Here is a 26913-nt window from a genome sequence, read left to right as displayed (position 1 = left end):
CCTTTAGAGACACCATAAATGGGTCCAGACCTAGCAATTTGGGTTAATACTATTTTCCTTCATTGTGAAATAAGAATTAGGGCAGGAAGTTATGAAAGAGGCTTTAGCTTGGTGTCAGAGGAATATATGGTAAAAATGGTATACTGTTAGTCATTACTCTTCATCACCTGAACGATTAATCTTACTAGGCTCCCCAGAGGTCAGGAGAAGTGAAATAAGATGCAGATAGTCAAATGACCCATTAATTATGGGAGCTTGGGAGCTTTTAGCAGAGAATCAGGATTCTAAAAAGAGGTACTGAAATCCTCAAATTGAGCACAAGGACTGGAATTGGGGCAAATCTCACTCTTTTAAGAGCAGACAAAGGGGCAAAGTAACTGAGAAAAAGGGTCTCTGAAAGATGAGGTTCCAGAACCAGTAAAAGGCCAGTCTGAGGGTCCACAGGCACAGAACTTGGGTAGTTAGGCAGCTACAAGGAGAATATTTTCATCTTGAGAACAAAGGAGGTGCCCATGATTCTGGGCTAGAAAAGACATTGTCCACGCCACTATGAAAGGGCCAGGTAGAGACTTGAAAAGATGCTCAGGCTAGGCCTGGAAGAAGAAACTGGAACTGACAGGAGTGACAACAAGTACAGCACATGTAAATCTGTACCAGAATAATTACCGCCTAAATAATGGGTTTTGACTTCTGCAATACTGTATTGTTAGGGAGCTTTCTAGTAAGAACCTTTGGACAATGGATGTTCATTTAATACCATGAATATTGTGCCTCTCCTATCACTCTTTTAATTTTTCTTATTAAAAATACCTACTCAAATGAATTTTTCTTTATGCCATTTACTCAGATGACATCTATCAAGAAGGAGCTTTTAAAAAGTTAATTACTGTGAATACAATGCTGTGCTAGAGAGTCTACTCATTTTTCTCACTTTTCTTTTTGTTTTCTTCCCCCACCCCCTGCTCCCACCACCACTCTGAATTGGGGTTCTTGATTATTTAGAAAAGATTCCTTAAATCAAAGTTTTCTCTTTTCCATACTTTCCATTTTGATTGTTAATACACCCCCACCCTCCCAAAAAAAATTACCTGTCTTCCAACAGATTAAGACTTTAGGTCTTTGTCAGACTAACAGTTTCAGGTAGATGTCCCCTTAGTCCTCCAAAGCCTACCTGGGCCATCGACAGCCATGATGCCTTCCCCTGGCTGCCCTGTCCCTGTAGGGAGAAGTATTCAAAAAGCCACTCAGCATGTGCTGCCTTGTATTATCACAGATGTGTGTGTATTCCTGAAAGTGCCTCCTGGTTCATGGCATACAGAGCTGCCTTTACACGTAGCATTGTGATGGTGCTTGTCCTGGGCTTGTCCTCAGGTTCCTAATGCTTTCATTGTTTATCATTGTCTCCATTCCTTCCTCTCACTCTCTGCAGTTGATTTTGTACTCTCTATGATCTGCATTTTTCTGTATCTTGTCTGTTTGCCCAAGGTAGCCTTCTTTAAGACAAGGATAATGTCTTCACTACTGCCTGTTCCCTATTACCCCCAGCAAGAGATTGCAGTAAACAGTGCAGGTGGCAGAGGCCAAGAGGAATGACTAACAGCATGTACACTCTCCAGTACCAAAGCACCAATAGGAACGAGACAGTGGAAAACTATGAGAGGTAGGGCAGTGCAGAGCGAGAAATTCAGACTCTGGAGTTCAGTTTTTGCAGTTGAATCCTGGCTTTCCAACTTCTGTCTAGTGTGACTTGAGCAAGCAATTTAACCTCCCTACAAGTCTCATTTTCTTCATCTGTAGAATGGGGATAATATTAGAGCCTCCCTCACAATAGGGTTGTTCTGAGGATTAATAAAAAACAATCCATACAAAAAGTCCTTATCATACTGCCTGGCACAATACATGTCAGTTCTCATTAGAAGTAGGATGGTGAGTACTAAAAGAGTAGGTTTTAGATGTTCTCACCACAAAAAAATGATAAGTATGTAAGGTAACAGATATGCTAATTAGCTTGATTTAGCCATTCCACAATATCTAGATATATAAAAACATCATGTTATAGGCCTTAAATATAGTTTTAATTTTCATTTAAAAAATCAAATAAAATAATTAAAAATAAAAGTGCTACTTGCTTGCCATACTGGAAAGAAAAAAAGTAAGACAGTGAGACAACACAGATGAGCACATCAGTCACAATGACTGGCCTAAAGTAGGGGTCAGCTGGGGGAAGAATAGCACAAATCACATTGGAATGAAAGATATGACTACATAATGTTTATTGCGATCTATTTTAAGGCTTTTCATGGATCTTTTCAGCTATGCACATGGTTAATCATAATGATTGTCATTTTAGGTCAGAGTTTCTCAGCCTTAGCATTGTTGACATTTTGGTTAATTCTTTGTTGTAGGGGCTGTCCTGTACACTGTAGGATGTTTAGCAGCATCCCTGATCTCTACCTACTAAATACCAGGAATAACACAGTACCTCCAGCTCAGTTGTGACAACTACTGAATGTCTCCAGACAACTACTGAATGTCTCCAGACATTGCAGAGAAATTGAGTCTAGTTGAGAAGTCACTATTTTAGGGCATAATTTTTGGGTAGACTGTTAGATTCTTTGTATTCGTTGTCTCTGGCCTGTATAACTCTTCTTAATTATCTGCTACTCAAATGTATTTGGGATCAGCCACTGTCTTCCATTTCTCTTTTGCTCACAGATCTACTCCACAGCTCTTCTCCCTTCCTGGAAGAGAATGATGCTGTGAATGTCCAATATCCAGTGAAATGCCAGCATATCAAAATGGATGCTAATAGCTGACCTCACTGATGCTCTGCTCATCTTACTCCTGCTCTTCATATTTTGGATGTGAATGTGTACTTTGTCTGCTGGGTTTAGATACTCATAGACTTGGTCTACTTAGGCAGCAGTCCCCAACCTTTTGGCACCAGAGACCAGTTTTGTCAAAGACAGTTTTTCCATGGACGTGGGAGAGAGTGGTGCTGGTGGATGGTTTTGGGATGAAACTGTCCCACTCAGATCATCAGGCATTAGATTCTCATAAGGAGCATGCAACCTAGATCCCTCACCTGCGCAGTTCACAATAGGGTTCACACTCCTATGAGAACCTAATGCTGCTGCTGATCTAACAGGAGGCAGAGTTCAGGCAGTAATGCTGCCTCATCCCGCTGCTCACCTCCTGCTATGTGACCCAGTAATAGGCCTCAGACTGGTACTGGTCTTCGGCCCTGGGGTTGCGGACTTCTGTACTTGGGGACTCAAAGTCTGGGTGGGTTGACTGGGTTAGTACACTGTATATACTATTCCTGGGCTTGGTTTCCATAGTCAAAAATGTCAGGAAGACTATTAAGGATATTTTATAATTTTTTTTGAGCTCTTCAGAAGAAAATACAAAGCAGCAGATTGAAAGATACCCTAGTTGTCTGAGAAGTAGGCCATTTGGGGTTTCCATATTGTTGGATAATTAATTTTTCAGTCTATTTTGTGTACTTTTAACTCTAAATTTCAATTATGGATCTTTAAATTAGTATTCCTAAATATTTGACACATATTTCAAAATGTGTGTATTTAAAGGTATACTAGGAACAGTCTTCCTCTTACCACATCGTTCATCTCCCCAACTGTAACCACTGATACTAGTTTCTCTTATGTACTTGTAGAGTTTCTTTATGAGTAAATAAGCAAATATAAATAAAGATTCTTATGCTCTCCCCTTTTTACACAAAAGTAGCTTACAAACACTGTTCCTCAGCATCTTGTTTTTTGCAGCCAAACATTTCTTGGAGATCTTTCCATTGGATCAGTGTTCTTAAGCAGGGGCAGGAAAAGGGAATAAAAATAAACATGATTGCTAAATACATCTTTACAGCATCATGCTAAAGAAATTAAACTTTGTAGGATCTATTTTTAATGGAATTAATATGTAGGAGGTATGGGAGACATATACTTTTGCTGTTTTGAAATTATTAAGATAGATTGTAACAGTAAGATTGTTTGACTTATAACAACACCTTGAGTGTTGTATATCTGTCTTTATAATGTCTGTGTATATAGCACATGCATTTATTTTCTTAGTTGAAAAACTGAGGCCCAGGCAGATTAAATACCATGCAAGGCTATCATTATGGTGGCCCTGGAACTGGAACTAGAGTGTGAGACTTGGCTTATAAAGAGAAGGAAACAAGCATATTGAAGGTCTACTCTGTGCCACTAGATCTCACTTAATACTTATAGCAACTTTATGAGCTAAGTATTATTATTCTCATATTGCAGATGGAGGAGAAACCAAAAAACTAAAATTTAGAGAGGTTAAATAATTTTCCAAACAGTACAGGTAACAGACCAGAATAAAAATTCACTGGCTGCAAAGTCTGTGTTCTTTCTACCTAACAACCAGGCTACATGCTAGAAACCCCAGACAAAAAATGTTGACCTCAGAAGCATTTCCTCTTATCCTATACCATGTTTTTGCTGTTCATTTGTTCATTCCCATGCTTTCTGCTCCACCCACTTGGCTCCCTGACCCCTTCTACTGTTCTCCTCTTTGCTCACTCTGCTCCTCTGCCCACTCACCAGCTTCTTTGCTGTTCCTCAAACAGAACACGGCATGGCGTGCTTTTGTGCTCGCTGTCTCCCCAGGAACCGCTGGATTCCCCCTTACCTCATTAGTACCATCTGGCATACTATATTTTATGTATTTATTGATTACTGACTGTCTCTCCTACTAGAATGTAAACTTCATGCAGGTAATGGTGTGTGTGTATGTGCACACACATGCATCTAATTCAATGATTAGTCAATCATTGGTCTATTTTATTCAATATTATATTTCTGGTAGGGAACAGCACCTGGTACTTAATTGATATTCAATAAATATTTGAACAAATACTTCTTCTATTTTTGAAATAGGTACCATATTTGAAAGCATGGGTATAACTAAGCAATAGACATATAGTAGGCCCTCCTCTCTATAGTCTAGGAATAACAGCTGGTTGAACAATTTTCATATGCCGTGTACCATGTTAGTCCTGGAAACAGTCATAGGAGGCAGGTATTACCGTCTTCTTATTTTACAAATAAGAACTGAGGCTCAAAAAAGTTAATTTGCCACAGGTCCTGGTGAGTAATTGGCAGAGCCAGAATGCCAGTGTAGTTTCTACTCCAAATCCTGTTTCTCACCCCATTACATACATCCACACTTCCTATCTCATATATTATATCTCATGAGCCATCCTCTCCAGTGAATTTGTGTGCTGTAATATTCTGTCTGTCAAAGATCCCAAATCACCACCACTAGCAATTCAGTGTTGTGTCACAGTATTTCCTATAGGTTCATGGCTACTTTGAGCCTTGATCTTGAGACATTAGCAAATATTCTCTTAGTCATTATAATAATATAGCAAGTTTCGTCATTTGGCATAAATTCATAATTATTTTTGGATGGTTTAAAAAATTGTGACTTTGCCAGTAATAACATCTCATGTTCCCCAGAGGTGGTGGGTTTGTCATAAATACCATTTCCATAGAACATTTCAAGGAACCTAAAGTTCTTGGAAAATATTTTTAACAGGCAGCCATTTCTCTGACAGACTTCAAGGGCATAATACTATATATATATCCTTAGAAATATGTGTGTATGTATTTTATCTTATTAAGAAAATTTATATTTTTTTTTATTGCTCACAATCCATTTATGCTTCAATGATCCTTTTGTATTTCAGCAGATTAAAGAATCCAGGAATAGTTCTTTAGAAAATCATTCCAATGTAGCTGTTAAATTTTGTTTTTAACCTCCATTAGTCCCTTTTTTCTCTTCCTAGGTCACAGGTTATTTTCATTCAGATATTGCACATGGGTATTTTGGAAGATTTAGTATGATTCCTTCTCTTAACCCCTACTCTTCGTTGGGCTGCTTTTCTTTCCTTTATTCTCTCCTTTGTAAAAAGCATGTATCCTTTTCCAGAACTTATTCTGAGCAAAAAGTTAAAACTTTTTTAAGCTTCTGTTTTTTTGTTGTTTTTTTTTTAAAGGCTTTCCTTTTTCATGTGGCTTTCTTACCTTAATTGTTGTTCAGTTCACCATATTTAATAAAAAGCCAAAGCAGGAGCCAGTCACATACCAGAATGGATAAGTTCACTGGTTTTCACCTCCTTGTAGTCTGGCTGCCTACACAGAGGCAGTGGCTAAAGTGGTATGCTTGGGAAACCAAACGTTTCCTAACTTGTTAGTGGGAAATTCAAACTTCAGAAATTTAGAAACCACAACAACAGATGCCTGTGTTTTACTGTGACTACTGAAGTCACACAGTTTGCCATAGAAACAGGATAGATAGCAGCCTGAAGAGTATAAAATGTGAAACATTTTGATCCTTAGAGGACTTTTTTGGGTCCTCCATTTTAACTGTCATAAATCAGTAAATAAGGAGCACGGAAAATAGGGAAATGTAATACATTTAAGAGTACTTAGAGGTTCAGGCAGTTAGAGGATAAGGGTTAATGTGTGGCTTGGCTTCCTGCTGAGTAAACAATTAGATCATGAGCCACAGTGAGCATCCTACTTCTACCTTTACCCACTCTTCCTAGTTCCTGAGGATGATTGGTTTATATCTCTTCCATGATTTTTGGAAAGTGAGAGTTTGGGCCATATGCTATCTGTAATTACAGACAGGTGGAAAAGTTTTATTCTGTAATCTGCTGGAACATGAATGACCATTTTTCTTGTGGTCTGTGTTTTGCTTGTCCTCTTGCATGCTTTGTACAAATTAAAATTATTTTGGCTATCTGAGCCTTGTTTAATTTTCCCTTGACTGTAAGTCCAGAGCATTTGGGTTATGTTTTCCTTTTCAGCAACTTCTGAATACTGAGAAGAGAGAAAATGCATAAACAGTTTGATCATACTTCCTTTCCTGTAAGTTGGGTTCTTTTAAGATGAACATGTTCTAGAGGATATTAAGTTTGCATAGCAAGGAGTAATTCCATCAAAATATGACAGTGGTCAACAGCGTATCTGCTAGAGGTGAGAGCAGTGACTATACCCCACTTCTCTTGGCCCTGGGTCTGCTGCTTATACTGTCCCTGAGCAGGAGTTTCACCCATTTAGTTTATCTATGTGAGAAATGTTCTGTTTGTGGCAGTTAAAGAAATGGCTATAGTATACTTCATGTATGTGCTATTTGAATACCATCCATTTTTGCCCTGACCATATCTTACCTTGTGATTTGAATTTTAAGAGAAGGCAAACTATCTCAGGTTTCAGTAGCTGAAAAAAGGGTTTTTGAAAAAAGCTCTGGCTTCACTATTCATCGTTTTTTAAAGTTTACTAATTCACAGCTAAAAACAAAGAAAGCAGAACCCCAGGTATTAAACAATTGAAAAGCCACATATCTGATGGACAGGAAATCTTGGACCAAAATCTGCTGGTGACTTAACTATCTGACCTTACCTCATCTGCTTGTCACCTTAGCTACAACATGGGAAGAGCAGTGCAATTTTGTGTCTAAGGTCTACAAAGCCTTTGGCAATCTTCAAATCTCAGTTCCACAAAATAAATACTCCCAACAACCTTTAGAGTCCTTTCCTCCCTTCTTTCCTATATAACACTGTATACAAATTCACATGTCAAGAAATTTTATGGCTCATCAAGTCTCAATGGTTCAAAAGAATGGAAAACCGTAATTGGAATTCCATGGGATTCAGATTTATTTGAGTCTGTTGTAGTTCACAAGTTGTAAGTATGCTGTAAAAGCAAATAAGTACTTAAAATGTTATACTAAATTCAAAGTACAATTAAACTGAAAAATTAACACTTAGGCAAAAAGTATTTAGACTGTTAATTTCAAAAGAGACTATTGTTTGTGGCTAGGATCTGATATAAGCCATTTAGCCCAAGTTGTAAAGATTTGTCTTACAGATTTGTTTTTTGTGGGTGCATGGTAAAACAGGGAGATTCCAAACTAGCTTTTAAGCCTTATTGCAGTCACCAGCTCTCTTTGGTCCTTTTCCTGCTCAGGAAGTTGTTTCTTACTTCAGATGAGTAAGACATTCTTAGGAAAGTTCTTGTGGGTTTCTCACAGGAGGGACTGCCTTGTAGCAAGGAAATCAAGGTAAAGGGTAACCTCTCTTTACAGAGTGGCTAAGGTTAGGCACGCTAGAGACAGATCTTCAACAAGCTTAATCCTTTACTCCACTTCACAGCTGGGTGTCTGAGAACAGGAATTCTTCATGACTGCATCCTACAAAGGACCTCCTCTTTGGCCTGAGAGCCCCCTATATGTCAGCCCGGCAGCACCAGATGATGAAGGAGCATCATCCCTATGGATAGACTAGCATAACCAGAAGAGTAACAGTATCTGCTATGGGTCTGGCACTGTGCCAACTGCTTCATCACATTTGAAGCTTAAGCTTCAGGTTAAGAAGGGATGTTACCTTAAGCTGCCTTCGTTTCTGCATAAGTCCAGGTTGTTCTGAAGGCCAAATAATGGGTTTTTAAACTTACAGTTTGGGTGTTCTGATCTTGGCACAAGCCTTATTTGTCTTTTAACCTCAGGTTCTCCTTTCATAGTAGACTTCTGAAGAATAAGTCTGCCATCTTTTTTTGGAATGCTGCATTCAGTCATCTCCATTTACATTTCATTTCCCATCTTTTCCATGAATGTTTCTTAACTTGTCTAACCCTGGCTGATTTTGCTTTTCTAAGTCCCCACAGCCCTTACAGCTTTATTACCTAAATATTCTATATTATTTTGTACTACCTTCTAATTTGTTTTAGTATATTACTTTTGCCATTAAGCCAACTGTAAGCTCCTTAAAGGAATGATACCTCTGTATCCCTCATATGAGTTGAACTCTGTACATACTTGACCAAATGATTGAGAGGTAAAAAGAACCACTTCCTAGGGGAGTATAACCATCCCTTGGGCTGGTGGTAAAGTTCTCAGAATTACTTGTTATTAGAATGGAAGAAGGACAAGTAGAGTTTTGTTCCTCTTGTTATTGTCACTTCTGGAAGGAGAACCATTTAGTGAAGAGAAGAATTCACTTGGAGACAAATTTAATTAAAGTCCAGATGGGGGAAATTGGCCAGAGAATCTTAACTTTGCCTGTGATTCTTTGCATCTGTGTTCAGCCTAATGAATTTTATTGAACTGTAAAAAGAATTTTATGGGGCAGAATTTGGGGGGAGATTAGTGGAGCCCCAAATCACTTGACAAAGTTACTCTCACTTTTATTTGAAAGCCTCAAGAATAATATGCGTCTTCAAACATAATGTATTTTAATAATATGAGTGTTTGAAAAGTAGATAATCTTCCTTTTAGCAGCAGTGGATTCATTTTCACAAAATTCCACAGAGTAATTCACTTCTTCTGCCATTCCCAATTAACAGACTAACAAGTTAAGACTAAGGGACTTCCACAGTATCTCACTGAATGGGTGTTTGTCTTCAGCAAGAAACCAGCAACTTTCTCATGTTCTCCCTAGGCTCCTAGACCAAGCAGCTCCTTCCTTTTTTTCAAATTTAACAGGCAGACACTTAGGTCTTGCGAGCCCAAATGTGATGTTTTACATTCCACTTATGATCTCTGCTCAGAGATTTGTTTTTGTTTTGATTCACATAAAAACGAATTTTAAAAGAGAGAAAAACATATTTCACCTTTAAACTTTTGTTCCAGGACTGGTGGGCCATGAGACACAATAAATCTGGCAGATTTGCTTCCGTGAGGGCAGCCCATCTTAGAGGACTGACCTCATCCTTGAGGCTGCTTTAGATACAGTGATTTGGAGCTCTCACAGGCCAAAGTGCTACAGCTATGTTCATCTTTTCTCCAATTACATGTGGACTCTTTCTCTCAAATTACCCTCATTTTCTTTAGCTAATTTGTCTCTGTAGTGATATAATCAGTAGCTTGTATTTTTATATTTTCTCTACTTGATCAGAGTTCCCATGAGGGTTATTGCTCATTATTCAATCTTTATTGAGTACTGAGAAATACTTGGGGTGGATGACATTGTTCCCTTTTTTGTAGTTTGTAGAAACCAAGGGAACAGGAGGCTCACCCAGTAAATGGATGGCAGAGCTAAGAAGAGTAGAACTCTGATTTATCGACCCATTATTCTTACTCTTTTAGTCTCACCGTTGAGACACTAACATTTATCCCTGTCAATTCAGTGTCACTATTCAGCAAGGTTGGCCATTGACTATATTCTGTTGAAGTTTTTATAAGCACTCTCCCACATTGTTTATCTTTACTTAGTTTTTATGTGTAGTTGATCTCTCCTACCTGCATTGCATTACCAGTCCATTAAAATAGAGCAGGGATGGGACCATAATTGAAGTTGTTGTCCAAGAGCTGCTAGTGATCTTAGTCCTTGTCATTAATGTGGTACCAGTCCATGCTAGTAGCTATAGCTGGGTTAGTGACACGGTATGGTGTGTGGTGAACTTAGTTGCTAGGCCTGTTGTCATGCCTTGTGCTTAGCTCAGTAAATGTTTGCTACTGCTGAGGAGAATTATAAGCCCTAGGCTAGCTTCACAGGTTGACACTGGAGTAATCTAACTTTGAAATTAAAGAAAAATCACTCTTCTGTAAAATCTGGGAGATACACTGGGTTACCTACAGAAACTTTGGAATTAAGTACATGCTTGGGAAAAGGCAGTCTGCTGCATGGCAAAGATAAGCCATTTGTGCCCCATAAGTGCATCTTCCAGGCCTTCACCTGAGGCACAGAGATTAGAGAAATTCAGAGGAGTCCACCCTTCATCAACCACTGCACTGTGTTCTTCCATATTTTGCTTGAAGGCCATTCCATGCCCCCGGGTGACTCACCTGGTACTCTTTCACCAGGTATACAAAGTCTCATTTTATTGGAGAGGGAGTTAAACTGAGGTAGATGAAGATGGGCAGAAAAGCATCTGACTTAGTCTGCCTATATAACATACACTGCCGTACAAAGCAGATTTCACTGCCTTGACCTAACCTGAGCCTGACTTGGTTTCTGGTTTTTCTGACTTAACCTGAGCCTAACTTGGTTTCTAGTTAAGTCACTGCCTTGACTTAACCGGATTTCTGTAAGTCACCTAACTGGTTTCTGTAAGTCACTTCCATATGGTTGCTTTAGTGGCTGAGATTTGTTTTCAGCTCCTAAACAAAATCTAGAAGAAGGGGCCCTCCACAGCCCACTGTTTGCAGAAACACTTTTTTTTTTTTGTATCAAATAAGCAGTTTCTAGGTTGTAATTTGTTCGTATATTTATCCAACACCTTTTTTGTCCCAGTAACACACCTACTAATTGTACCTGGGCACTTTCCTAGGCACTGGAGGTAAAGCTGGTTGTAAAACTGACCCTGAAGAAGTTTATAGTCCAAGAGACAGCTAATAAGCAAATAAATCATTAATGAGTAATTTAATGTCACATCACAGTGCACAGTTTGAAGGAAAATAAAGCAGGGTGAGTACCACCAGGAGCTGGTAGCCTTCATAGGTGACTTCCTCTGCAGTTTTGGGGGAGGCTGTTTTGAAGGCATTGAGTCACTTTGAATTTTGAAAGGGATTCTGCTAGCTGGGGTCATCTGAGGAGTGCAAAATGTTTAGCTGGAAGATACTAATAGAAGGTCATTTGTCAAGTTAGTGGTTCAGACCTAAATGTCTTTGACCACAGAGTACACAATCTTTCCAGGGCACCTCTCACCTTCCAAATAGAGAGTGGGATTTGCCAGCCGGAGGACCTTTAAATATACTTATTTTTTTATTTTCTCTTTCCTCCCTTTATCACCTCCCTTCTGTTGTTGTAGCCTGATTAAATTGTATTGATTTTCACAATGCTTCCTTATCCTTTGCTTTTTTATTGCTTATACTTAAGAACTTTGAACCTTTCTACTTTCTTTTTTTAATGGATTTTGTATCTAAATTAACACCTACAGTACTGAGGCTTTTTCTGGGGCTTCTGTTCTCCTCTCTTCCTAGCACTAATTAAGGAAAAACTACTGGTGAGCTGTAGCCCAAGAATGCAGGGGGCCCTGGCCCTACCTCTGCATAGCTCTGTCTCTGGGGCAAGTCACACTGTGGACATCAGTTTCTTCTGTAAAGTGAGGCATTTGGATCACATGACCTCCATTGCCCCTTCCAGCTGTAAAATTCTGCGGATATTCTGTACCAGGACTCTGTGTGTGTTTGTGTGTGTGTGTGTGTCTGTGTGTGACTCTGGGGCCTGGGGTATCCCATTTTCCATATAGTCAAGTACCTTATCAAGGTACTTCTCAAATTCATAGTTGAATGTTTGCTGTTCTGATGTAATGTATGCTTTCTTTTGCTGATAATAACTCCTTTAGGCTAGAATAAGTAGTTATCATAAACAGACACAAGGAGTTGAGGTATGTCTGTATCCTGTCTGTCCCAATCATACACTTACCTATCTACTCCTCTACTTACCTCCCTACTGCTCCCCCGCCTGCCCCCACAAACACATCATTCCCCAAGCTTGTTAAAAAAAATTCTATACTTAACAATTAATCATATTTTGGAGCCAGTAGAGCATAGAAATGTGAGGATGGTCAGACTGGAAAAAGAACACTGCTAATGTGTTCTCGTTCTTGGGCTCAGAATTAAAACTGCTGCCGTCCTATCTTAATCTGCTAAAGCATCTCAGAGAACAAGCATGAAGAGGGAGTGTTTCTCATATCTGAAAAAGAAACAAGGGACTTTCCTTGGTGAGCCTTCCCATCTTTCTTTGCCCAGCTTTCCCAGGCAGAGACGATGTTAGTGCAGATGAAGGTCAAGGAGAATCTCAACTCTTTTTTTTTTTTTTAAAGGAGGGATGTGCAAAGGCTAAGTGTTGGTGATAATCTGCTAGGAATTAGTGTACCTAACAAAATGATTCAAAACATGAATGTCCCACCTCATTTTAAGTAGAAAATGACCAGCCATAGGAGGTTCTAAAAGTCATTGCAGCACACTTTAAGCATAAGTGACTGGGTTGGTGGCTAGAAAATGCTGTGGTGATGACAGCAGCAACCACAGAAATACTGCTTTGAAGGTTTGTGATGCTGGCTGCATATGCAGTGTCTCTTCATCTTTAAATCCTTATTTAAATATAATTTACAAAAACTAAACAATCAATTTAAATTGAAGCTGAATTCATAGTCAAATACAAATTAAATGGTCCCTAAATCATTTAAAATTAGTATGTCCAAAAGATAAGGTAGGGTGTATTAGATTTTTCAAAGATGACAGGCTCTGTGAACAACAGATGGGGCCATTTCAGTTCTTAAAGCAGGTTGAGACCAATATTGCTTTACATCCATAATATCCAGTCTTTTATAAACAGTTCTCTTCTTGCCCCCCTTCCTTCTTCTTTTAAATAGGAGGGGCTGTATTTTTTTTTTCTATTCACCTTGTAAAATGTTCACTTTGCCCTGAAACACTAGACATGGACAGAACATGACCTAAGAAGAATTACTGGAATCTTATTCTTCCTCCTACATTTTCAGGTTTTTTTTCTTAAATCTCAAAATCCATTTATTACCAAAGGCACTTTTTTGGAGGGGAAATTACAGCAGAGAACCCTTAAACAAAATTTACAGCCTTTTGAGAAGGCAAATTAATGGGAACTGCAAGAGAACTGGAAAATTAAGTCAAGGTTTGATTTGTGTTTTCATACTGGCTGTTACTATAGTCTCCATCACAGCATTAGGAAAATAGCACAGAAATACCAGGGCTTAACAGTTAAGGTTAATCACCACAAAAGTGCAAATGAACTTACTAAGCATAAAATTATTATGTGCTTTACTTAGAAGTGTAGAAATTCACATTCATTCTATCAAAAACATTTTTCCATCATACAGATTGTCCCAAGGACTAAGAAATGCTCACCCAAAGAGCCCACTGTGAGATAGCTTATCCATGATAAATCATACTTAGTTTTCAGTTTTAAAAGAGGCCTTAATATGTGATTGTTCTTTGAGCCATGCTTTAAAGTTAATAAATGGGAAAAAGTGTGGAATATTAAAGAGTGTTATTTTTAAATTTTAAAAAATTGATGCTTGCCTGCTTTAAAAAAATAAAAGGCAGACACTGGGAAACACAGCTGTTAGAGTTTTGATGGAAGTTATGATTTTCAACAGTTGAGTTGTAGTTTATGGTACAGATGGTACTCTGGGTATAGCTGAAACAATAATTGATGGTTTCTGTTTGTCTCTTCCTCTATTAGATTCGGAAGAGCAGACTATCTTTTTTCCAGGGCAGGAATTTTTCAGTTTCCAATTACTGCTTATATCAGATAAACAACTCTTCCATTGCATATTCTGTACTTCTCCACAGTTACATGGGTGTTGGCCCCGCTCTTCTCATTATGGTAGGCTTCCCTAGGTTTGAAATAATAGTTTGTGGAAAATCCTACTTCTCAGTACTAACCTGCAGTTTATATAGCCTATCCTCAGGCCAAATAACATATAATTTTTCTTTTAAAATATGAAAACCAAAGTCTTGCATTGCTCCAAACAAAATAAGCAAAAACAAAAAAACTCCTGTGAGGCAAAAATGATAGGCACCAATGTCATATACTTTTAAAAACCCTCCAACAGAAATTATTAGAAATATATAGATAGCTATAACCCACATTTTGAGGTATTTTTTAAATGCTGTGTTTCAATGATAAAATCTGGGATCTGACATTTTCTTCTGACAATTAAATATAAAAACATGAGTTTGTAACACACACATACACCTCAGTGGTTAAAGTGCTCTGCTCCTCTGTTAAACTTTTACTGTACCTCCAAACAGTTATCTTATATGGTCATTTTAGTGCCGATTAAAATGCCAGCATTTTAAAATCTCAGAGTAAATATAGATGGCAGCCTATGAATTCTGAGTTTGAATTGTATATACTTATAAAACATAGAGAGTGTTTTAAAAGGGACAATTCTGTCACATAGTTGTTGAAGTTTTATTTTACAATATATGTTTAGACCAGATAAGGTTTGAATGATGAATCAATTTTTCATCTCCTATTCCAGTGTTCTAAAGTTGACATAACCTTTTATTTTTAATTCCTACGTTGACTTTTAGTTGGAAAAAATGAAGTAAAATATTATGGAGATTTTTCTGCCAAGTGTTCAGTTATCATACTGTAAGAGTTCATTGGTAGCAATAGCCTCTTCAGGATTTAGATGTAACTAATTATGGTTTAAAATGCTACTGATTAATACAGTTACTCTGTAAGTTTTACCTTTTAAATTGGCATTTTTTACATAATATACTACTATCCAAAATATTACTCTAGAAATGATAGCTGTAAGTGAGGTTTGTCATTTTTCCAATGCCTGGGCTTGAAGCAGAAACTTGGAACTCAAAACTATGATAGTTACTTCCTTGTACACATTGACATATGCTTTTACGACAAAATAGCGTTTGTACGATTTTTTGAAGCTTAAAAAGATTTTACTTTTTAAGTTAGATTCGTCTTAATTCCAAGATTTATTCCTAACAGTGTTTTTCTAGTCGTTTATATTAACATTTACAAAAAGAGGGGAAAACCTGGCACTAACAAATTTTCGCATTCTGCTCATGTAAGACAAGAGAGTTTAAGTCCGGAGGAGAGATAGGGTTGCTGCAGTACAATATAGTCTCCACCACCCTTTCCCCAAAGATTTCTCAATATGGGCAGGATTCAATGTGTAGCTCACTTGGAAAGCGTATGTAATACAGTCAGCTCCCACCTCTCAATTTAAAATTAAATCTCTAATCTGTTTTCTCCGCCAGAGAAAACTTTTACTTTCAAGTTTTGTGTGAATTGGAAACGGTTTTGAACCTAGAATTCATTGGATGCGCTTTGCGAAACCTGTCTGCAGTTTGTGATGCTGAGACAGCTTTAACAGCCACCCACAGACTTGCTACCTGGCTGGCTGACAGCAGTGCCCCTTGGTGGAGCGGAGTTGCTCTCCCGGGCTTACCTGAGCTGCCTGTGCCGGGGCCGGGCGGGGGCCGGGCCGGGGCCGCTGTCGTGCCGCGCTGCGAGCCGGCTGTGCGCGCTCCGGGAGTCGCCCGAACAATGCGAGCGGGGCGCTGAGCGCGCCCGGCCTATGGGCGTTACGTCACTGTTCTGCCTTATAAGGCGCTCCGCGTGTGCGGCGCTGTCGGCAGGGGCGCCGGTGACCGCGAGACCCTCGGCCGCGGCGGCGGCGCAGCAACACACCCCGGCTCCCGCGGATGTTCTGGCCGTGTGAACGGACCGTGGTTCCCGGCTCCCAGCGGAGGGAATGAGCGGTGGGCCGGGGACGCCGGCGCCCTCCTGTCGAGCTAACCAAGTCATTGGGAGGGAGGGTCGATCCGCTTGTAACTTTTTCCGCCTCTGGGTCCCTAAAGCTGTTGTTGCCTCAGGGACTTCAATACACATCCTGTTATTCTTATGTAAACTTTTGTAAATTCATTATACTTTTTTTGTTGTTGTTGCTGGGGGTAGGCGGGAGAGGGAAAGGAGAAGTCTGGGATTTTGTGGAGACATCTCTGGGGTTGATTTAGACTTCAAACCTTCTCTTTCCTCTTTGTAATGAGTAGGGGTCCTCAGAGGATACTGTTTTATTTCCTGATGATGTAACTACCAAACAATTCTTCAAGTGATGATGGAAAGGCCAGATGAAATCTTATTTTTTTCAGTGTTTTTCCTGAAAGAACCTCCTCTTTCCCCATTTCTGTGTTTTAACGAAAGCAGTTAAAACTATCATTTTTTGGCAGGGAAAAAATTTTTAAAGAAATTAAATGTTTTGTGCTGTACTTTCAAGACAATGTATAAAATTAGAACTTTAGAGCCAGTTTTAATGTTTGTTCTCTTCTACCGGCAAACAAAATAAAGCCAAAAATAACCGTGTGAAGAAAAAAGAAATTAGCCAAATGTGATTGAATTAAGAATATTATCCTCTAGTATAGGGTAGATTTACTTGTACAAATCCTACTTCTTGTGAATGAGAATTCACCTCTGAATTATAAGAGAAGTCATACCTAAAGTTCTAGCCCAACTATATGAATCTGCTAAATAAATTAGGGACGTGGCATTCTTATTTGCAAGCTTCAGATGAGTAATTTTAGTAGCTTGAGTCCTTTTAAAACCTCTTTTAAAATTACATTAAAATAGAATTGCTTCCTATTATGATGTACATATGTCTGTAGAATTATTGTTTCCATATGTTTTGTCAAACAGGAATGATGAAAATAGTCTGCTCGCTTCATTTTCTTAGTGTGGAGTGGAGAAAGGATGTTTGCACAGTTGTTAGTGGAAATGGTGTGGAATAAAGATGCAGGGCACAACATTAAATATATGTCCTCTTCGCTAAATTGGGAGTTCACTTTATCATTATTCTAGATCACTCTAAGTACCTACTGAGAAACCTAAAGTAAACTCACTCTTGCTTTTCATATACAGTATACTATTTTAAGAGAAGTGAATTGCACATACTCTTCAGCCGAACTTAAAATTTAATATTTGATTTGTAATTGTGTAGTAACATTTTGGATGTTGAGTTTTTAACTCTTCTGCCCTATACTTGTGAATTACATTGTAATCTTTTTAGTCTCCTGTGCTTACCTCATACTTATTAAACATCCTTTTTGAGATTTTTATGCTACATTTTTTATTACAAATGAGATTAAATGACTTTTATGAAAGTTGTATGATGCATAAATGCCTGAATCTCAGCCCCAAACTGATAGCATACTTTTACCCCAAAGCTAACAGTTTTGTAGCTTGTTTTGCATCTTTTTCCCTCTGATAGGCAAATAAGTTTACTAACATTTAACACTACCATTTGTTTCTTTCTCACATATCCATACTCAAGTTTTGCATTTATTTTCACTCTTTTGACTTGCTGGTTCCCATGAAATATGTTAGTATTATTTCCTCCTTTTCTTTAGCTCTATTCTGAAGAATAGAGAAAAGAGGATTAGGGCTTCTACTCCTTGTATGCCCTTGTCTGGTACACTACTTGCCTGGTTACATTACTAATGTGTTACTCCTGAAACATCAGTCTCTTGACCCAGCTATGACTCAGCTTTCCAAGTGAGGTCATAGTTATGTGACCACTGTCTTCAGGAACCAATATTAATAGCCCTCATTTGTTGAGCTTTCAGATCATACCTACCACAATACTTAGTGCTCTACAAGCATTTCATCATTTAATCTTCACAACACATTTTGATGTGATATGATCCATACTTTTCAGATAAAGACATTTAGAACGCTAAAGTGGCTTGACCAAGGTCACACCGCTACTAAAGTAATGATACAGGGATTTAAAGCAATGTTTACATATATAGCCTTCTACATATATAGTCTTACATACATAGCCTTCTTCTACATAGTCTTGTCTTCTCTTAATAGTTTGCTCAGAATCGCTCAGAGGTGTATTTGGTGAAGGAGTGTTCAGATTTAACTGAGAAGTTTCTCTTTATTTTCTAGACTGAATCTTGAACTGGGAAAGCCAAGACTCATCCTCTTTTTTGTGGATTTGTGGATTTACTGACAGTTTTCTGGAAGGTGGCAGCAACGTATCTTGTTCTAGTAAAATTAGAATATCATCACCATTTCAGTTCAAACAAAAGTCAAGGGTTTTGAGGGAGCAGGACCTTTAACTGATACAAGAGTACCCTGGGTGGTGTATTGCAAACTCCAACCAGCTGTTGGCATTGTGCGCCATTGGCCACATAAGTAGATGAGTAGACTTTTATTTCCTTCCTTCTTTCAACCAAAATTCTTTCTGAGATGTAATTTTCATTCTCTTGGTTTCTGAAATTTTCTTCATTTGTGAAATTCTCTTGGTTTCATTTGTGAAAGTAGTAGAGTTGTGATCACTGTGCCTCAAAATTGGCTGAGAGTTTTACTTCCTAACCTTGTTCTGTCCAATGACTGTGTGACTTTCTTTTCACTTTATAATCAGGAATTTCCTACAAATAAGCATACCTAGACACCAAGGTCCTTTCTACAATTAGTAATCTGAGTTTATGATCTAAATCAGCACTAGCTTTAAGTTGTTATTTAGAAATGATACAAAGAGATTTTTCTACCAAGTTCATTGCTTTCTAATGCGGGAGAAGGGGTTTGTAGGTAACAAGGCAAGAAACAAGGAGATATTAACTAGATTTAGCCATATTATATTATGTCAAAAACAGCTTAATATCACCAGTTTCCCTGATTCAAGCTAATTGTCAGGAGGCCATGACAATGACCACATTAACAGGTGTTATTAGTGAAGTCAGTTGCTACTGACAATAATTACACCATCATCATTATTTAACTTTTAAAAAATACCATTAATGTACTGCTAATCACATCAAGCCAGTTCCTCTTTTTGAAGTAACTGCTCTTATTTTCTTTCATGTCTTCTCTCCCTACCTTTGTTTCTTCTTTTGACTGGTCAAGTCTTTCAGTCATCCAAATAAAGTAAGTGCCAAAGAAGCAGTAATTAATGGGATGTTTCTTGCAGCTACCCAAAATTTTCACTGCTGGTCCTTTGATCAGTTAAGCAGTGGTACACTCTGCTCCGTAGGAGCTCTGCTTGGGGCTGTGAGATGGTAATGCTAACTTTGTATATGACATGTTTGCTTCTTTGCCTCTGTGAGATAGTATATATGGAAACACTGTCATGTACAAAGAAAAACAGCAAGACCTGTATGAGACCTGGTCTTATGGACCTGGTCCTGTATAAGAAGCTGAACAGAGTGGGAACAGACCCAGGATTGCATAGGGAAGGTGTATAGCTTCATGGTCCTGCATTGCTTCAGACTACAGTTGGATTGGCCAGAATATGAGCTTTCGGTGTTTATTCCACCCCACGCTACCTTCTACCACCTTACCCACAGCCTTCTTGCAAAGCAGCTTTGCCACTGAGCACTGGATAACTTTGCCATGGATCCAATCCTGTGCTTGTCCCTTCTCCTCTGCTGCTACACAACTTAGGACGAAGGCTGAAGGGACCTGTAGGCAACTGTGAATGTGGAGCCAAAGGGGATGTCTGTGGTAAAAGCACCTTCTCTCCATGCCCTAGACAATCATTTTTCTAATCAACCTCATTACTTCACTCTTCTTTCACTCTTCTTTCATTTCTTTGGGTGCCACCTGTCTGGCTCTGTACATGTAGATACCCGCATTAAATATATCACATCTCCGCACTTAAATTGTACTTTAAGAGCCTTTAACCAGCAGACCTTAATATACATACGAACTGCAGTAACTGAATATACATATGAACTGCAGGTCTATATATATAGACCCTCTTTACTTTTATCTGTAGCCTGAATCTCTGGTCCCAGGCCTATATATAGTCCGCAAAGTTTCCAGAAGGCTTCCAATTATTCTGCTCATACTTCAGCTGACTATGACTCTAGAACAGTGACATATGTACCTTGAGAACTGATTACAGTAGTAGTGTCCATGTGATGCTAGGGAATGGGAAGTCCTTTGTTATTAAAACATTAAAATGATGATATTTTGTGGTTTTAAAATTAATTTAAAATTTTTTTATTTTAAAATTAATAGGCACACTTCATAATTTGGAAAATGCATAAAAGTAAAAAATTTTACATGTAGTCCTACCACATGAATACTGCCAACTATTAACAATTCAATGTATTGTGTTTCTTTTAGTCTTTTTCTAAGCATTTGTAAAGCATCATTTTCATGGTGTGGATGCACCCCGTATGTGTATGTATATGTGTGTGTATATATTATGTTTCTTTTTGCCTTTATTATATATTTCTGAATCATGTTAGTGGCTTTTCTGTAGACATTGGGTTATTTAAAAGCACATATTTACATATTCTCCTTAGCATTGGTGGTCACAAAGCCAACCACTGCCTGTTGGCCCCCTAACATTGCCACGGTCCTGTTCCTCATCAAACAAAGCAAGGAAGTCTATTTAATAAGGAATCATCTGTTGGCAAGAAACTTCCTACCGTTGGTTTACAGGGGATGCCGTGAGTTGGCTATGGACTCTAGTGAGCATACTAGTAGGTGAGTAGAATGACTTAGAGAGAGTGAAGAATTGATAATGGGATGCCACCATAAGATTATTAAATGGGAAGCAGGAAAAGTCTGTTACTTAGGTCCAGTCCATTTGCTTATTTATTCCTACAAACATTTTGTGTTTCCTTGGTAACTAATAATAGTTTTGAGAAAATGTTGAACTCACAAGTATTACTGCAGAAGTGAAAAAAAAAACCCTCAAATCACAGAAATTAGAGACGGAAAAGACCTCTTAGGTCATCTTCCCTGTCCCTTGCCAGTACAGATTGTTCTCAGTGCTTTGTTCAGTCCATTTTTTAAAGGGACCTTGTCATATAATTTATAGCCCATCTCTCTTTTTTTTTTTTTTTTTTTTTGAGACACAGTCTCACTCTGTTGCCCAGATTGGAGTGCGGTAGTGCAATCTCGGCTCACTGCACCTCCGACTCCTGGGTTCAAACAATTCTCCTGCCTCAGCCTCCCTAGTAGCTGGGATTATACATGTGTGCTACCAAGCCTGGCTAATTTTTGTATTTTTAGTAAAGACGGGGTTTCACCACGTTGGCCAGGCTGGTCTCAAACTCCTAACTTCAGGTGATCTGCCCGCCTCGGCCTTCCAAAGTGCTGGGATTATAGGCATGAGCCACTGTGCCTGACCCATTTCTTTTTTAAGTAATACATTTTTAAAGCAACCACTGACAGATTTTCCCATCTAGATGTGAAGCTTGATTTCAGGGTAAGTATTTGCAGAGAAAGACCTGTGGATTCAAAGTACAATTGAACAAGTTTTGTTAGTTGGAAGTCATTGGAATAGTTTAGGATGTCTTTGGAATAGTTGACCAACTAAGAGTAGAACAGTTAGGTAAATTGGATTTATATGTTTTCTTTTATCTTTGGAACTCAAATAGAGCAATTCCTGAGCATAAGTTTTAATTATAAACTTCAAAACTCGTTGAAATGCGCCTAGAAAGCCTGAGAAAATAAAGCATCCAGGGAGTAAAAAAATAAGAGTAAAACTATTTCTTCTAAGATTATTTTTATGAAAATTACATTTTATAATGTCCCTTTCTGTTCCAAATTCTGCTTTGTCCATTATTTACATAGTCAATTGCTTGATATGAAGGTGGCTTCTAATTGTAAAATCCTTTCCTTTTGTCCGGCAACTTCTTCCAGACTCTAGAAGGACAAAATAAAACTGTCTCATATAAGCAGTCAGTGGTAGTGGTAAGACTAAATCTTCTACTTCCTCATATAATGGCTGGAAATGTCTTCACTGAGAAAAATGAACAAATTAAGAGTAAAAAGTGTGCTTAGAGTTTTATTAAGAAGAATGATCCTTTCATAAAATCATATTTTAGGGTATAAGAGGCCTTAGAAAACATCTGATCTTCTTATTGCCACTCTCTGTTCCCCATTTTTAAATAGATGAGATAACTGGAGCTCAGAGAGGTTAAGGGACTTACCCCAAGGTCACACAGTAAATTGGTGACCCAGTCACTGTGTTTTCTGGGACTGAATGTTTCTTTTGGGAAACATGAAAAAATGGCACAAACAGTGTGATTAGTATCTGAAATCCCAATTAATAATAGAGTAATTTACCTAGCTTATACTAACTGCAAAACTAATTTGGAACATTAATGAGCTAGTTATCTACTTTATGGATTAGAAATGTCTTTTGTTGCATTTGTTTTAAATTGGAGATGTATAGATTGTGGCTTTTCATCTCAGGCCAGTAAGATTGGCCACATGTGAAAACCCTAATGGAGATGTCTGAACTTTTAATATAAATTTCTGTTATCATGTAACACCATTATCTTGCATGCTTGCCAATTGGTGGTTCTGTACATGAGAAATTCTATTATAATTTATGTCACTAAGCATCCAGTCTACATCATAAAATGTAGGTTTGGAAGATAGTTGAAAGTCTTGTGTCTACCCTTAGATTGAATTCTCTCTCAAAACTTGAGTGTTTTGTTCAAGAATTGGTACATGCACAGTCTAGTTGTCATTAATCAGTGCCAAACAGCTCCAGAGATTTTTTACTTCCCCAACAAGTCCATTCCGTTCCAAACTGAGAACTGGCTGCTTCTAACTTCCACTCATTGTTCTTCATCTTTCCATGACGCCATGTTGAACAAATGCATTGCTTTGACATAAAAGCCTTTTAAATATTTGAAAAGTTTGTCTTGAGTCTTCAGTTATTCCTATATCATTTTAGTCTTTTCACACCCTGTGTCCAAAAGGTTGGTGCTTAGAATGAAGAGATTATTTCATCATGATTATTTCAGCATTATCAGGGTTATCCTCCCCTTTTATAGGCTACGTGAATGTGTGTGTTGGCCGGGGGGTGTTGTATAAACATAGATTTTCTTACCATTTTAGACAACCATATCACACTGTTGAGTCAAAGAGCTTACTGATCATCAGTCTTCTAATGAACAACCACACACCCAAATATTGTCATGTACTGCTTCTATGATAATCTAGGATAATCACTTCTATACTGGTTTTGTTTGTGTGACTTCATTGTTATAATAATAACAAAAACAATAATAGGTGACGTATTTAATGTGTAATTGATGTCAGACACTACATGCTTTACAAATAATAACTTTAATCCACATAATAACCCTATGGGATAGATAACTGAGGAACAGAGAGGTTAGGTAATTTGTCTAAGATCACAGAGCTAGGGAATGATGGCACCAGAGTTTGAACTGCATACTGACTCCAGCAACTTCTGGGGAATATCACACTCAGTGTTTTGTAGTAAGATTTGGATTTAGGGAGTAAACAGTACTAACAGAGAGTTACAGAACTTTGTACTTCACTCATCTGCCATTTAGTTCATTGGACTTGACTATGGGCTAGGAGAGTAAGAATGGATCTTGGAGATTATCTAGTTAGCAACCCTTAGAGTTCATGGAACTGAGACCCAGGCTGTGCAGTAGCCTGTTCAGGGATATGCAGATGGGAAAAGCTCAAGCCAGAATGGGTGCTTTTTTACTGAAGAATTCTAAAATGTTTCTGCTTCATATAATATCCTCTCTCTGTCTTTTTCCCCTTCTTTCTCCTTGTCTTCTCTCCGTTTTTATTTATGGTGCTATCAGTGTTAAAACAACAATAATAGAAAGTACATGGAAAAGATCACTTAAAATCCTACCACACCATGTTTTAAACTATTTTCATGTATTGCTGATTTCTGAATCTGTAAGTTCTTTAACTTTATCTTGTTAGATTATGGCATAGATTTAAGAATCTCATCAAATAAATGATGAATCTCATCAATTGCATTGATTTAAGTTTCATAGCTCAAATATGGAACCTCTATAAAGAAGTTCCAGGGAGTGGAAAGGGAAGGGAAAGGAATTGCTGTCATTTATTAAGAGCCTACTGTCTGTCAATCACTCTGCCTACCTGCTGCCTCTGATGTCTCAAACTTCCTTCCCACTTTATGGGATTCTGTAGGAGGACCAGCACAATACCCTGCACAAAGTGAGCATTCTGCAAGCCTAAAGAAGAAATGAATGAAAGGAAGTGCTTTGAATTCAGCAGAAGAAAGAGATAACGATCATGTGCGAACTACTCCCACCTATTGCCTATTGACTGTTAGCTTTCAGTTCATTTTTGTACAATTTAACCATTGAGGCAAATATGTATACGGGATACCATGGAATGCTGTTTACAGGTATAGATTTTGGTTCTTGTACTTTTGAAGCAGCTGAATACTGATAAGGCCTGGGTCCAGAAACTATTTTTTTTCTTCATTTAATCAGGTTTCTTTACTTCCTTGACCACAAATATTATTTGCTAAGGAAATTTCTTCTTTGGGGTGGTATTTAACCATGCAAGTGGGGAAAATTGTGCTACAATACTGCTCTTGACAGCCTGTGGACTTGAGGGATAAAAATTGCAGGAGCAGAGTTTCCTTTCAGCAGTCAACTATAGGCTCAGTCACTTCTTGACAAAACATAAGTTAAAATAGTGCTGATTTCTTTTTAAACATAATCAATTCTAATGGAAACTGTTCCAGCTGAGTTTGGAAACACACAGAAGCAGCCTTCAGTTACCGTTAAGGCTATTGCCCTAGTAATACCAAAGAGACTCTTTCAGCCTACTTATTTGTATTGGATGCTTGTAGGGCTATTTCATGGGGACCTGGTGTTGACTCTCAGTGACTTCCACTTTGACTCTGAGATTTATCTCCAAATGCTGATGCATTCTAAGATTTATAGAAGCACAAGCTTATTATTGCTAATTTGTCCCATTACTAGACTATGCCCCTTAGGGTTATAATTATGACTAGCCCAATTATATTTTATTGTCGTGCCCTCTTTTGGCAAAAAATAAAATTTCTTTGTTAAACTCAAGGATTTAAAATTCAGCACAAGTTCATAAACTTACTTTGATACTTCTTCATTTCCTTTTTAATACATCAATAGACTCAAAATATAAAAGTGGCTTAGGGCTCACTTGACCTCTGAAAGGTGCTGACTGACTTCTAGTTTAAAACAATATTTGTTTATCTATATCTCTGTCATCTATTTGTGGCTATTATGTGTTGAAACTTTGTGGAACAGATGTCTTTCTCCCTTCTTCTTCCCTCCTCTCTGCCCAAAACAGACACACACAAACACACACATGTACACACAGAGACTTGAAGGCTTTTATGTACATTTACCAACTACTACAACAACAAGAAATGAAGAACAATACAGCTCAACTCTGTAGATCTAGAATGGGGAATCTACTTCCCAAAGGCCGTATGCGGTATCTTTTCATCAAGTCATGGTAGCCTCCAACAACTAGTAGCACCCTTTGTGCATGAGGATATTTCTGATTAAAAATCCACCTTTGTTGATAATGTTTGTTCACTGTAAAGGATTGAGTGGATAAAAGAGGTATTACACTTTCCTTTCTATATCAAGGAAGGTGGAATATTCAAACAGAACACTCTGTGTGCACACGTGCACATGTACGTGAATGAGAGATGATTTATAGATATAGAAGAGTCCTACTGTATTCTTTTAAGAGGTATTCAGCAACTATTTGTTGAATACCTTCTGTGTGTTTATCACTATGCTGAGTTCCTGGTGAAAGGGGAATGACTGTAAAGCAGGGGTGTCCAATCTTTTGCCTTCCCTGGGCCACACTGGAAGAAGAAATCTCTTGTACCATACATAAAATGCACTTAACACTAATGATACCTGATGAGAAAAAAAAAAAAAAAAAACGGAAAAAAGATCTGTTTTAAGAAAGTTTATGAATTTGTGTTGGGCTACATTCAAAGCCTGTCCTGGGCCACTTGCAACCCATGGACCACGGCTTGGACAAGTTTGATGTACAGCACATTCCTGCCCAGATTTTGGGGGAGTAGATAGAACAAACGAACCAAGGCCAAAAAAAATTAACATTAAATTAAGATATTGAGTTGGGTGAAGTAAGAATATTTTTAAAATATCAGTTAGGTGGCCAGCGTGGTGGCTCATGCCTGTAATCCCAGCACTTTGGGAAGCTGAGGTGGGCAGATCACTTGAGGTTAGGAGTTCGAGACCAGCTTGGCCAACATGGTGAAACCCGTCTCTACTAGAAACCAGTCTCTACTAAAAATACAAAAATTAGCCGGGCATGGTGGTGGGCACCTGTAATCCCAGCTACTCAGGAGGCTGAGGCAGGAGAATCGCTTGAACCTGGGAGGCAGAGGTTGCAGTGAGCCGAGATCATGTAACTGCACTCCAGCCTGGGCAGCAGAGGGAGACTCCATCTAAAAAAAAAAAAAAAAAAAGTATTGGCTGGGTGTGATGGCTCATGCCTGTAATCCCAGCACTTTGAGAGGCCGAGGTGGACGGATCACCTGATATTGGGAGTTTGAGACCAATCTGACCAACAGGGAGAAACCCCGTCTCTACTAAAAA

At 38.3% G+C, this 26913-nt stretch overlaps 3 protein-coding genes across 9 annotated transcripts in view; 1 reads left to right on the top strand and 2 right to left on the bottom strand.

Moving 5' to 3' along the window:
- CMSS1 (cms1 ribosomal small subunit homolog) overlaps positions 1-26913 on the top strand; it is a 362094-nt gene that overhangs the window by 42395 nt on the left and 292786 nt on the right. Inside the window, exon 1 of one of the 3 annotated variants that reach the window (XM_058437600.1) lies at positions 16152-16272. The exons of 1 other annotated variant lie outside the window; for it this stretch is intronic. In XM_058437600.1, the coding sequence (XP_058293583.1) occupies positions 16266-16272 (7 nt within the window). In that variant the 5' untranslated portion in view covers positions 16152-16265. Of the gene's footprint in view, positions 1-16151; positions 16273-26913 lie in introns of those variants that run through there. One more of the 3 variants, XM_058437604.1, reaches the window with a different exon arrangement.
- LOC116467018 (filamin A-interacting protein 1-like) overlaps positions 1-26913 on the bottom strand; it is a 100859-nt gene that overhangs the window by 30209 nt on the left and 43737 nt on the right. The window lies entirely within an intron of this gene.
- The window catches only part of FILIP1L (filamin A interacting protein 1 like), a 76261-nt gene that overhangs the window by 12388 nt on the left and 36960 nt on the right, over positions 1-26913 (bottom strand). The window contains exons 1-2 of one of the 5 annotated variants that reach the window (XM_058437585.1): positions 15960-16025; positions 3753-3824 (exon numbers count right to left, since the gene is read on the bottom strand). The exons of 1 other annotated variant lie outside the window; for it this stretch is intronic. In XM_058437585.1, the coding sequence (XP_058293568.1) occupies positions 3753-3793 (41 nt within the window). In that variant the 5' untranslated portion in view covers positions 3794-3824; positions 15960-16025. Of the gene's footprint in view, positions 1-1088; positions 1200-3752; positions 3825-15959; positions 16063-24415; positions 24438-26913 lie in introns of those variants that run through there. 3 more of the 5 variants (XM_058437587.1, XM_032150315.2, XM_058437586.1) reach the window with 3 other exon arrangements.

Source organism: Hylobates moloch, unplaced genomic scaffold (genome assembly GCF_009828535.3).
Source record: "Hylobates moloch isolate HMO894 unplaced genomic scaffold, HMol_V3 SCAFFOLD_4, whole genome shotgun sequence".
Taxonomy (NCBI): Eukaryota; Metazoa; Chordata; class Mammalia; order Primates; family Hylobatidae; genus Hylobates; species Hylobates moloch.
This window is presented reverse-complemented; position numbering and strand designations above follow the sequence as displayed.